General features: G+C 47.1%; 1 protein-coding gene across 1 annotated transcript in view; it reads left to right on the plus strand.

Moving 5' to 3' along the window:
* LOC144138616 (cytochrome P450 4V2-like) overlaps nt 1-14190 on the plus strand; it is a 106762-nt gene that overhangs the window by 12052 nt on the left and 80520 nt on the right. The window contains exons 2-3 of the mRNA XM_077670998.1: nt 207-316; nt 11006-11094. Coding sequence (XP_077527124.1) covers nt 207-316; nt 11006-11094 — 199 coding nt within the window. The remainder of the gene's footprint in view (nt 1-206; nt 317-11005; nt 11095-14190) is intronic.

Here is a 14190-nt window from a genome sequence, read left to right on the forward strand (position 1 = left end):
ACCAGTAAATTCAAATACCCAACACGACGAGCGCAGATATCATTGTATACAAAGCAGCGCACAGTGGTTGCTGTATTTTGCAATTTATTATAAAACCCATTTTGGATATGTACTATTACTTGATGGGTGGTGGTCGTATGCTCAAGTATTCTTCTAACGATCATATCAAATGTCTGGCTACAAAAGATTGGTTGTGTGTTTTACAGTGGTTCAGCTTGTTATAAACCGTGCTGCGAAAATGTACGAGGGAAAGACATACAAGATGTATCTCGGAATGACCCCTTTCGTGATACTACACACACCGGAAGCAGTGCAGGTAAGCCGGACGAAATAAACTGAATTTGTTTTCAGTTGCACGACGGGTTTTCAAAGTATCTTGGCGTGGCTCATCTAGTGAGAAATGTGGAGAACTTAGAAAGCCTTCTGCCAATGCAGAAGCAGTCTCACGCCGCTAGACTTCATCGTGAGTTGTTTAAAACAGATTTGGCTAGAAGTAGCCGAATGCGTTAGATATTTGTAACTGTTTCTTTTGTTTTTAATTGTTTCTTCGCGCCACTCATTTAAATGAACATTATTGCTGCTATTAAGTGTCTTAACCTCACCAAATATGTTTTTTGTATATGCCGGGTTTTTCAGAAATAACTTCGAAAATTACCTCCATTTACGCAAATACAACAATTAGGTGGATCATCTCCTCCACTCATGCTTTTTTTACAAATGCAGGGCGTTCCACGGCGTTTGCTTTTTGGCATTTTTTAACTCGTGTTTCTGTCGTGCTTTTGGAGGATTTTTTAATTTTGTTCTCGTTTTGCGAGGGCAGTGTATAAGACGCATGGTTGTGTAGTTCATTTTGTGTTTCTGATTTCGTCGATATTTCACACCTATTGCTTTTAAAATTTTTGTTCCACCAATTATCTTATTTTACCTATTATAATGATTGAAAGTGTGAATTCCGGCAGTAGAACCTTTGCAGAATGGCCCGAGCGCTGGCGGCAGAGCAGTAAGCCACTCTGGCAACACTGTGCCTCGCCATCATGAAGGAAGCGAGAATGCAGCGAACGCAGAGCAGCTACCGTCCGCAGCGGCGCAATGGCATGCGCTTCTCCTAAAGTTGTTTCCCCCGTAACAAGATGTGAAAATGCCTAGCCGCTCTTCCTTTGTTTGACGAGCAGCATATTCGGGACTTTTATTCGACGAGGTCGCCGACTGACAGATCCTGCGAGATCTTACACTTTTAGTGTGGAATACTGCCGTCTGGGATGACGAACAGCAGCAAGCCAATGTCGGATTTGTTACCAACAACCAATATCCTTACCGCTGCCTACTCATTGAGACGTAGAGGTCTGATTGTGCGCATTCGATGCGCCTTTGCCCCGTGGTAGCGGCGGCCGGCCGCTATGAACGGACTGTGAGGAGACCATTCTTCTCTGGGGGCTCACTATGCGTGTGTTGAAACTATCGAAATATTGTCCTTCATCTCTGTTGATTGCTGCCATCCATCTTTGCTTCGTCTGTTTGTAGTTCAAAACTCGTGAAATGACACATGCAAATAAGTTGACCAAATTCTAAACATTTGATGTATCTTTCACCTGTATCACTAAGCACTACGGCTGGCGCATTGCGTCAAAGGGTTAGTACATAAATCGAGATTTATAGAAAAACAGGTGATTCTAATTCAGCTGGAGTACGGCGTAGTCGCTGCAGGTATGCGCCGTTACCACTACGAAGGAACGGAAGGCGCATAATGTAAAGACAAAAAATAAAGTGCTAGTTCGTATTTCCCATATACTGCCGTAGAAATATCAAAAGAAGCAGAGCGAAACACACCTGCACGCTCGAATTTTTGGCTAAGCTGAAACAATTGCTCTCCTACCTGAATATTCGCGTTAAAACTTCGGCAGTCACAATCCGCCCGTGAAACTGTTCTACAAAACAGTTCTTCTCTAAAAAGGAAAATAAAAGAAACGAAAGGAGGGCGAGGCCGTCTTAAGGTTCAAAGATGTCGAAACGTCCATCAGCGCGGCCAGAGCGAAGCATGAATGCAGGCTCGAATTCGCCTGCACCAAAAGAAGTCCGGTTCCTAAATTTTGTGTGCTAAGAACGCTGGGAGTCGCGACCGGCACGTGAAACGAAGCTCTCAAGCAAAATAAAATGAGAGACACTAGAGATGCCCGTCGTACGTATCTTTCGCCCACATCACTGCCCGTATACGTACCGCTTGCAAAGAGGTACGCAGCAGTTCGTGGGCATCGTACCTTATACTGCCACAAGAGCACAAGCAGCGTATAGAACATAATAACCAAATCTCTTGATGAGGCTCCACAATGGTGGAGCGATGTGCTGAAACCCGTAACCGCAACGGAGCTCATGAGCGACGCTTTCTTTATCATGACTGCGTCGCGTTAACCGACAGTGTTGCCTTCGCTGAGTGTTTAGTGTTGACCGCCTTTTTACAAAGGGTGTATGACGCATTTTTAGTGCGTATCATTCTTTGACGAGTACGCCCACACCCAGGACCGTGTAACGCAATGCATTTCTACAAGAATGCAGATATCGCGGAAGTTCCACCTGTAATCGCTGTAATAGCGTCAATTCACCTCTTCTGTTATCCATAAACGAGTGGAACGCCCTACCCTCAAACGTCGTCGCTATTACAGAACCCTCCCTTTTTCAACCTTCATTACTAGCTTACTTAGAAGTCAACAATAATATGCAACCACCTCTGACATTTAATCTGTAACATATGCGTAGAGAATGTGTATGGCTATTTCTTAAAATATGTTTTCTGTTATGGCGTACTGCTTGTGTTTATTACTTTCTGTGTTATTACTTATGTTGCTTGTGCTATTGGCCACTTTTATTGCTAGTATTACTCTCTGACATGCTGTTTTACTGATGCTGTAGTAACCTCCTGTACGTATCCTTCCTTATGTAATGTCTTTTAAGCTATTAAGGTATTTTAAACAAACAAAAAAACAAACAAACAAACAAATAACTAACTAAATAAATAAATAAATAAATAAATAAATAAATAAATAAATAAATAAATAAATAAATGGAGATAAGTGGCCGCACTAAATTTCAAAAAAAAACTAAAAAGAAAAGTATAAAAGAAGACTGAAAATGGCGAAACGTGTAACGTCCTGCATTTCCACAATAATGCACATTTCGCGATAGTTCCACCTATAATCGTTATAATAGCGTAAATGAAGATAGTTGGCCGGCGGAAAGTTTGAAAAAATAAAAAAATAGGAAAAATATTAAAAAATTATGTAAAATGGTGAACCGCGTAACGGGTGCATTTGCACGATAATGCAGAATTAGGGAATGTCTCACCTGTAACCGTTATGATAGCGTAAATGGAGATCATTGGTCGAACGGTATTTTCGAAAAATAATAAATAACAAAAATATAAAAAATATGGCAAATGGCAAACCGTATAACGCCCTGCCTTTCCATAATAATGCAGATTTTGCATAAGTTCCACGTGTAATCGTTATATTAGCGTAAATGAGATAATCGGTAAAAAGCAATTTCCAAACAGTAAAAAAAATAGGAAAAATATAAAAAATACGGAATGTGGCGAACCGTGTAACGCCCCGCATTTCAGGAATAATTCATACTTCGCCTTCGCACGGGGCACCTTGATCATTCATGGTGACGGTGAACAGCGACACCGCGGACCCCGACCTCCCATACAAAAGACGTGTCCAACCGTGGCGAGGTGTTTAAAGGTGAAGGGTAGAAGCCGTAAACGGTGGCCGTCGGAGCCGAGCCTTGGTCAAGCTCCGGCCGATGGGCTCCCTGCCTGTCTACCAGGCAGGGAGCTCCGGGACCTCTTTGACTACCAGGGTAAGATCAAAGAAGAAAGTACCCCAGTCTCCCTGCTTTTATACTATGCCCTATGGTATTTACAACCCCCCCCCCCCCCCAAACGTGATCGGTCCCTGAAAAGGGGCCGCACCGAAGTATCTTTTCCCTAATTGCCATCTTTAAAATTTCCTGAACCGGATAATTTTTCTCGATTTCTTGTGATGGAATCGCTCAATCCAACCCAACCTCTTGTATCGCAGTCAGTCTTCTTGATCGCAAAATATCTGGAAGCCATAATAGGAAAATCAAATAAATGCAAAAAACAAAGGTCTGGTGAACTCCTCATCGAAATAAATGACAAGCAGCAGTCCACGAAGCTTCTAGCTCAGACTAGACTGGCTGATCTAGACATCAGGGTCACACCCCATCGGAGACTCAACAGCTCGCAGGGTGTGATATCCGAGACGGATCTCCTGAACGAAACGGATGCGGATCTCCTTGCCGGCTTGAAGGATCAGGGCGTCACTGCCGTGAGACGCATCACTATCCGCAGAGACGACAAGGAGATTCCCACCAAGCACATTGTCTTGACTTTTGACCGCGCAGTTCTGCCACAACACATAAATGCAGGTTGTATCCGTTGCGCCATCCGTCCCTACATCCCGAGCCAGCGGCGCTGTTTTAAGTGCCAGCGGTTCGGGCACGGTACAAACTCTTGCCGTGGCCGAACGACGTGTGCAAAATGCCCGTCGAAAGACCATCCGAGCGACAACTGTCCATCCGACACCCTCTCTTGTGTGAACTGCGGGGGGGGGAGGGGGGGGGGGCGCATGCAGCCTACTCCCACAAGTGCGAAAAATTTCAAATTGAGAAAAAGATAATCAACATCAAGGTACCTGAGAACATCACCTTCCCAGAGGCGGGGAAGAGGTTCGCCTCTTTCCCCCTGGGGAGGTACGCCGACGCAGTTCGCCGGGGAGTGGAGCGGCGTCTGGTCCCAGTTCAGCGAGTCTCACCTGGTCCCTCCCCCGCCCCCTCCCCCCTGGGTTGCCTCAGGCAGCCCAACCCGCCACCACGCCGCTTGCTGAGGCAGCAGCGGTTGTGGTGCCAACCTCTTCCGTTGGGACCGGTGCCGCTCCCGCCGCTTCCTCCCCGTCCTCCAGTGCGTTGGAGGGTGTCGAGGGGATGGACATCGGGGGCCCCGCATCGGCTCCCACCGTCACCGCACCGCCCGTGCCACTTCTGGCCTCCCCGACGCCCGTGCCGGTGGTGGCTCAAACGAAGGGCTCCCGAAGGGGGACCAAGACCGGGGGGCCCGGTTCAACGGGCACCCCCAGGACATCTGATGACGAAATGGACGTCGCGTCGTTCCTGACTGCAACGCAGCGCAAGGAGCGGCCTCCGACGGCCAAGCCAGTAGAAAGGCCTAAAAAGCCTAGTCCAAGAGTAACAGCCCCGAAAGACGACATATGAACACACACGAACACGCACACTCTAGTCATTTTTAAATTTAAATAATGGGAACAGAAAACATCATCCAATGGAACTGCAGAGGCCTCCTTAAAAATCTTGACGATGTGTATGAGATTCTGCATGCCAGTCAGCCAAGTATCATGTGTCTCCAGGAAACCCACCTCAAGTCTAAACAAACAAATTTCTTAAATAGGTACATGGTATTTAGAAAGGACAGGGTTGGCTGCACCCACTCTTCAGGAGGTGTGGCCATTATCGCCCGGAAATCATTAGCATGCCACACTCTCTCTTTAAACACTGTCCTCGAGGCTGTAGCGATCCGTACAATAATATTTAATAGGTTGACAACGGTATGCTCCATTTACATCTCTCCTGATTTTGCACTTCTGAGCTCTGATTTCGAGGCACTGGTTGACCAGCTGCCCGAGCCATACATACTAACAGGCGACCTTAATGCGCACAACTCTCTTTGGGGCTCCTCCATAACGGATGCCCGAGGTCGCCTGATAGAGACGTTTCTTACATCCTCCGGAGCATGCCTTTTCAACAAAAAACAGCCTACATACCATAACTTAGGACACAATACATACTCGCATCTTGACTTGGCTATTGGTTCCGCAGTTCTCTTTCCATGTCTTGAGTGGGGTGTGGGCACAGACCCATATGGTAGTGACCATTTCCCCACTTCATTAACGTATATAGGTATAGGCCCGAGCAGTCCATCTTCCCATAAAAGGTTTAATGAATCAAGAGCAAACTGGAGCGCATTCACACAAACATCTCAACTACACCACACATCCATAAAACACCTAAACGTGGAGGAAGCCGCCCAACTCGTCACGGCGCACATCCTCGACGCCGCCGAAAAGTCCATTCCCCAGGCCTCCAGTGGGTCCCGCACCCCAAGGAGACCCTGGTGGAACGAGGACTGCAGGCGGGTGCGAGCGGCCAAGAACAAGGCGTGGGGTGGCCTTTGCCGGTACCCCACGTCAGATAACCTCATTTCTTTTAAACGGGCAAAGGTTTTTGGGAAGCGAGTGCATCGTGAGGCAAAAAGGGGGAGTTGGCGCACCTTCCTCACTTCCATCAACTCATACACTGACACACACAAAGTCTGGATACGAATACGAAAACTAAAAGGGCAACAGACACACAGCCTGCCCCTCGTTAGTACAACAAGGGACACACTGGAAGACCAGGCTAACACACTTGCACAACACTTTGAACACGTGTCCAGTTCAGCACGCTACACAAACACTTTCTTGAAACACAAAACATCTGTAGAAAAGAAGTCCCTGCGTGATAACAACAAGTCGCACACTTTTACAATTCTCCTTTTTCAATTCATGAGCTGAAGGTTGCTCTGAGCACATGTAAGCCTTCAGCTCCAGGTGCAGACAAAATCACATACACCATGATACAACACCTACACCCAGACACTCTTGAAACACTCCTACATCTATACAACAAAATATGGGTTTCGGGGCATATTCCTCGCTCTTGGAGGGAGGCCATAGTAGTGGCTTTCCTGAAGGAAGGAAAGGACCCTTCCTCTCCCGCTAGCTATCGAACCATCGCCCTCACAAGCTGCCTGTGCAAGCTCCTCGAGAAGATGATAAACAGGAGACTCGTCTACTTTCTTGAGTACAATGTTCTTCTCGAGAGCTGCCAGGCAGGCTTCAGGGCGGGGCGGTCCACCAACGACCAACTCGTTGCGCTCGAGTCCTATATAAAGGATGCTTTCCTCCACAAACAATATTGTATGACGGTATTCTTTGATCTTGAAAAAGCGTACGATACCGCGTGGCGGTATGGCATCCTAAGCGACCTCAAGTCCTTCGGCATGTCAGGTAACATGATGAACACACTTGCCAGCTACTTGTCTCAAAGAACCTTTCGTGTGCCAGTTGGAACTGCACTCTCCAGGGTTCATGTGCAGGAAAATGGAGTGCCGCAAGGTGGAGTTTTAAGTTGCACCCTTTTTATTGTGAAAATGAATTCCCTTAGGAAGGCGCTGCCACCGTCGATTTCCTGTTCAATCTATGTAGACGACATTCAACTCTCCTTTAAATCCTGTAACTTGTCTATCTGTGCGCGCCAGGTCCAGCTTGGTGTTAACAAGCTAGCTGCCTGGGCAGATAGCAATGGTTTTAAATTTAATCCCGGGAAGTGCACTTGTATTTTGTTTTCCAAGAGACGTGGCATCCGGCTGGATCCAGACATTCAACTCAATGGTGTCTCGATTTCGGTCAAAAAGGAACACAAGTTTTCAGGTATAATCTTCGACGAAAAGGTCACATTTATCCCACACATAAAACAACTAAAACATAAATGCTTAAAGACAATGACTATCCCGAAGGTTCTCTCGCACATTTATTTGGCGCTGACAAACAACTTCTTTTACGTGTTTTTACCAGCTTGATAGGTTCACGATTGCACTACGGTAGCGTTGCTTATGGGTCAGCAAGTAAAACATCCCTCAAAATGCTGGACCCAGTGCTCCATCTCGGGCTCCGCCTGGCGTCTTGCGCCTTCCGCACTAGCCCGGTCGAAAGCCTCTATGTGGAGTGCAACAAATGGAACCTACAACGTCAGCGAGCATACACAGATCTCCTTTATGCTTTTAAAATTTCATCCATGCCTCACCATCCTTTTAAATCAGTTTTGCATGATACGTTCATGACTCAACTCCTTTTAAATCGACCATCGTTCTCTGCGCCCTTCTCTTACAGAGTTAGAGAGGAAGCGTCAGAGCTTGCTGTCTCCTTTTTAGATACAATCCGAAGTTCTCTAACGGATTTTATAGCACCATGGCATCTCCGCCCTGTATCATGCGACACATCTTTCACACATGTAGATAAAAACCGAGCTCCCACATGTGCAATTCTGCAACAGTTCTTGTATTTGCAGCAGAAGTATGAGTGTTCTGAATTTTATACGGACGCTTCTAGAACTGCCACCTCTGTGTCCTGCGCGGCGCATGGGCCCGGCCTTAATGTCACTAGAACTCTGAATAGTCATACTAGTATCTTTACGGCAGAGGCTTACGGTGTACTTCTTGTTGTCAATCATATACTTCAAAGCCACATCCCACAATTCATTATCTATACATATTCCCTCAGTGTTGTGCGGGCACTGTCGTCAACAATGCCTTCGAAAAACCACGTTGTCAATCTGATCGTCAAGGGTATTATGTCTGTGTATGTACGCAAATTTGAACTGGTTCTTTGCTGGGTCCCTGGCCACTGTGGTATAGGCGGGAACAAAGCAGCGGACCGAATGGCTGCTGATGCTACACTCTTGAATACAGTAGACATAACCACATTACCCTACACCGACGTGAAACCACACATCAGACAACAACTTCGCCAAACATGAAAAACACACTGGAGTGAACAAAGCGACAACAAGTTACACGTAATAAAACCTCACTTGGGACCATACACCACCGAAACACGCAATAGATACTCTGAAGTCGCCTTGGCCAGATTACGGATAGGGCACACACATGCAACGCACTCGCACCTTTCCACTGTATCTCCAAGACCTCTGTGCAGCAGGTGCGGAGAGGCCCTATCCGTGATCCACATCCTCATACAATGTAAGGCACTCGACATTACACGACGCAAACACTTCCCACAACTACACACACGACATATTACACCACACCCGTCATACTTCTTAGGAGACGATGCCATGTTTTCTGTTCAGCGCACCTTTAAGTTCCTATCAGAAGTTCACTTCTTACAACTCATCTCATACCACCCATAGTTTTACCCCTGGTCCTATACACCAACCTCCTCATTTATCTTTCAACCACTCTTGTTCTTCACCCTGGCCCTTTACACCAGCTGTGCTCATAGTTTTTAACTGATTTTATTTCGTGTTCCCTTCTCATCAAATAACTTTTTGTTTGGCGCTCTTTGCCGATGTCGGCCTTGCGCCAATAAACTCAAACCATCATCATCAATTCATACTTCGCGGCAGTTCCAAATGAAATCATTATAATAGCGTAAATTGAGATAATTGGTTGAACGAAATTTTGAAAAACTAAAAAATTAAAAATATAAAAAATACGGAAAACGGCGAACCGTGTAACGCCCTACATTTCCAGAATAATGGAGATTTAGCGAATGTTCCATCTGTAATCGTTATAATACAGTAAATGGAAATAATTGGTAGACAAAATTTTGAAATAACAATAAATAACACAAGTGTGAAAAAAAAAAACGGAAAATGGCAACACGTATAACGCATGACATCTCCACAATAATGCAGATTTCGCGAAAGTTTCACCGGCAATCGGTATAATAGCGTCAGTTGGAGAAAATTGGGCGAAGAAATTTTGAAAAACACAAAAATAAAAAATGCATAAAAGAATTATCGAAAATATAAAATGGGAAACCGTATAACGCCCTGCATTTCCACAATAATGCTGATTTCGCAAACGTTCCACCTGCAATCGTTATAATAGCGTAAATGGAGGTATTTTGTCGGACAGGATTTATAAAAACCAAAAAATTTGGCTGTAAAAACTGCCACTCAAGCCAAGTGGCATAACAATGCTACGCATTAGTAGATAATTCTCTGAATTTCTGCAGAATGTTTTGGATTTTTTTTTCTTGGCTGAGCTTTTTAATGCTATCGTAAGTTGAGCAAGGAAAATCCGGCATTTCTGGACTAATTATTATAATGGGTGAAACAGATGTTCTGGTGGCTTTTGTAAGCTTATGCGACACTGTTTATAAATAATTGCAAGGAGATAATCGGGAACCTGGGGTTTATGTCCTGTTTCTCGAAAAGCGGTTACTTGCGTACACCTGCAGCAATTAAACAAGTTATTAACGCAAGCCATGCCCCTCTATACTGAATCAATATAATTGTGCTAGGTGGGAGAAATTCCGCGCTTTATTTGTTTTGAATAAATGTGACTGAAATTTTCCCCTCTTTTTTAAGTCAAATTTTTTTTGCGCGGTGGGAAATTTATGTAATGCAGTTGCACTTCGGTTTCCAAATTAACGGTTAGTAGCAATTTTAAGGTTAGGGGTATACGGAAATTTGTGCGCGACTGTGTTGTTTTATTGCTAAATGTGATGTATAGATTTTGGGCTATTGGTATACCAGTTTATGCTCCATTGTTATTTCTTTATAGTACTACTAAAACTACCCGATCACACATAAGATGGCCCCCGTCAAGACGTGGTACTATCAATATGATATTTGTGAAAGTGTCACTGAACAAAATTATTTGGCATGGAGATCACTGCATGTCAATCAAATTTTTTTAGACTGTGATTTAGAAACACATTTTTCGAGAACAGTTAAGAAGCCAAACAAAAGGCTATGGGCAGACAGTGGTATCAGGTCTACACGAGGACCAACGATTAAGACGGACTTAGGGGGTGACACCGGGCAGACACTGCACTCGCCCCGGAGCGCAGTCCTCAACGGTTGTCTTTCGCAGTGACGGATGACGCAACCGTACGAGCTGTCTCACAAAGAATAGGCTCGTCGAATGCACGTTCCTATCGCTTGTCAAACGTTGACGTTAAACTAAACCCCCATACGTGTAGACACACAAAAGGATAGCTCTTAATCTGGCAAATAGCGGCAAGTGTCATTTTTGGGAACTCTACTATCGTGCGAGAGCAACATGGTGCCAAGAAATTCTTCTGACAGTCAATTTGGGATGGTCTAATTTTTTAATTACTCCTTTTAGGTGTTGCTAACTTCAAAGAAAAACTTGAAGAGGCCATTTGTGTACTATTTTCTGGATTCTTGGTTCGGTAAAGAAAATATCCTTACAAGGTAAGTGCAGCATCATTTACATTGCACCTGTGTTTGCCTATTGTTGCGACGTTGTAATCCCACCACTGACAACCCGTTACTGCATCCGAGAAGGCGTACCCGAGCCGAGCTCCGTCGCCTCCGACATGCGTGTGGTAGCGTGGTGAAGCGAGCGGCCAGCCAATGTTGCTGCCTCGAAGAAGACCAAGAGCCGAAGGCAAACTGAACTTGTTTACTTCATGGCAAGAGATGAGCCGAAGCCCGACAAGAACAATGCCCCGACGGGCGCGGTTACAGTACAGGACTCGAGCAGACTGACAACATTGATTCACTGCTCAAACAGGAATGAACTACAGCGCTTGTGGGGGTCTTATTTATACCCAAAGCACCAACGGTCAAACAAGTGTTCCCTTTAGAAGAATTGCGGGCTGGGCTTGTTGGTAATTGTTCATTATGGGAAAAGCGCTACGACGACGAGGACAAGCAAGTACACGGGACAAAGCGCTCTGAATTTTAGCGCTTTGTCCCGTGTACTTGCTTGTCCTCGCCGCCGTAGCGCTTTTCCCACCATGAACATTTCCAAGGGTTCCCTCTAGATTGTGCACACGACATGAACGGCACAGATACACACAACACTCTTTCCAGAGTTCGTGAGTGGTCGGTAGTAGCGGCGCACGCTGAGTCAGAGAGAGGAAAGAGAGGGGGTCACCGCAGCGGCTTCCACGTCCTTCGGACAAGTCTCTGCGTGTTGCGTCGGCCGCCACCGAAGTTTGAATCTCGCCGGTAGCGAGGAGCAACGATCCAGACATGTAGCGTCGTGTTTGGATCAGTCGGCTGCAAGCGTGAGTCACCGACAGAGGGGCGCCTACTCGAAAGGGGCACGTGCTGGAGGCTTCGTCGCACAGCCGAGGAGTGTTGCACAAAGCACTGCGGCGGGCTGATTCGTAACAGTTTCTCAGCCGGGGGTCCGAGATCCCAATGGACAAGGGTCTTCAAGCGTTTTCCGGAGGAATGCTTTCCGAGAGTAGTGCTCGCCAGATGCTCGACAACAGGCGTAGGCTGTACGACACCGTGCTGGAGCTTCACCGGGCCGGTGACCGGACGAATAGTAGCCCACCAAGAATGTCTCTGGCTTGGTCAGGCAAGTAACAGAACAACGCTGGAAGACACAACCGCATCGCCGGCAAGTGCGAAGACAAATCCCCACTAAAACTCCACCAGGCTTTTAGTTACAATACAATACGCTAATAATTAACTGCACTAGTTATATTTTAGCCCAGAAGTACTTTAGCCAAGCACACAAACTTTAAAGGTGACATTTCGCATGATTCGAGACGTCCCACACTAAAAGAAACGTAATCGTAGAGGGCGAAACTTGCTCCAGGAAAAACAATGCAATTGAGTCATTCAGACGTCTACAGGCCACTTCTCGCGCTGAGAGCTGCGATTTGAGCTCTCGTCATTGGCTCTCGTCATTGGCCTGAGCTTTCCCCTTTTTGAATCGCACCTTAGGTGCTCCCGTTCTCAGAAAGCGACTGCGACCGGTCGAGGAGACATCGGCCTTCTTCCGAGACGTATCTCGAGCATGCGGAGAAGACTGCCCTAATTTCCACCGCTCGAGCAAGGCGTTCGCTTTCGTTCTCCGCCACTCCAAGGTCGGCTGAGACCCGGCGCAAAGCGTGCGTGCGGCGCTGCCAGTCGGCAGAACGAACACCAGAGGGTGTTTTCGTTCTCGTTTGCGGCTGTGAAGGCCAATCTAGGTACGGACTGCCCGGTCTCTGTAGAAGGCGAGACCGGAATGGCTACGTTCTCGGCTGGCCGTCGCTCGACATCGAGTATCTGAGTTGGAGGTGGAACGCTAACGGCCCGCTCAGTTGTGGCACCATCGCTACGCTTAGCTGCACAGAGAAAATTGTTCAGTGTCTCGAGTGACGTCTCTGCCACAGCGTTGCTCGGTTCTAAACTCGCGTCCGGAGAAACACCATTCGTTCCAACGGGCTCGTGTTGCCTCCTTTCGCTAACGTCATGGTTTCGGCTTTCCCACGGGACGTCGTTAGCCTGCGAACTGCGCGGGCTCAGGTCGGTAGCCGTTTTCAAGGCCTCCCGTGATCCTGAGCACTCCGAACACGACGCTGACACATCGCCGCTCACAGTACGGGCCTTACACAGAGTGGTCGTACGCTGCCCTTTGTAGTGAGCCTCCAGAAATGCACTATCTTCGCTATCTTTCTGAGTCTCGCCATTCCTCTTACAGGTGGCGACAATATCCTTACTTGAGCCCTTCGCAGCGAGCTCAGCTGAATCTTTCCTCTGCAGTTTCTCGAAATTGTACCCCTTGTCACGTAACAGCTGATCCGACCTGTGCGAGAATAGGTACCTGTATTCCGGAAGAAGTTGTGGGTATACTGCCGCCTGCGTGATACGTTCACCAAACGGACCTGCGATGCCGACTTAGCAATCGACAGGCGCACGTTTTGTGCTGCTACGGCCTGCTTCACGCAAACACTCTGTCCCGTCAGCTGATCCGGTTCAACGTACGAAGAGTGGATCATGCCCACCGTCGCCGCAGAGTCGCGAAGAACTCGGCACGGTTCACCATTGACGACGAGCTGACGTACGTACGGCTCCAGAAACTGCCTGCTGTCCTCACTCTGATCTAGCACGTGAAAGACTAGTTTGCCCTTCTTGCAACTCGAAGCGAAATGCCCCGTCTCGCCGCAGTTGTAACACGCAGCCTGTTTCCGCACTTCAAAAGCTCTCTTTCGGCGCTGCTCCTCGGGTCTGCACTCTTTTCGTCTTCGTGGCCAGTTTGACTACCGGAGAAAGCGACTTTGCTAGCTCCACCGTGTTCCTGGCGAGCTCAGCCTTTTGGCCCTGACTTATCAGGGCTTGGCCTGAACTCTTTTTGGCCGTCTTTCGGCCCCTGCGCACCTCGACGAGCGACAAACTCGTCGGCTAGCTGAGCTGCATGATCCACAGTATTTACCCCTGGCCTATATTGTACCCAGAGTCTCAGGTTCTCCGGTAGTGGGCGGTAAAACTGTTCGAGACCGAAGTACTAAAGTACCCTGTCGTGCTCTCCGAAAGCCTTTGCCTCTTTGAGCCACTCTTCCATGT

This window comes from Haemaphysalis longicornis, unplaced genomic scaffold, assembly GCF_048455015.1.
Source record: "Haemaphysalis longicornis isolate Haplotype H1 unplaced genomic scaffold, Haemaphysalis longicornis Haplotype H1 scaffold_1, whole genome shotgun sequence".
Taxonomy (NCBI): domain Eukaryota; kingdom Metazoa; phylum Arthropoda; class Arachnida; order Ixodida; family Ixodidae; genus Haemaphysalis; species Haemaphysalis longicornis.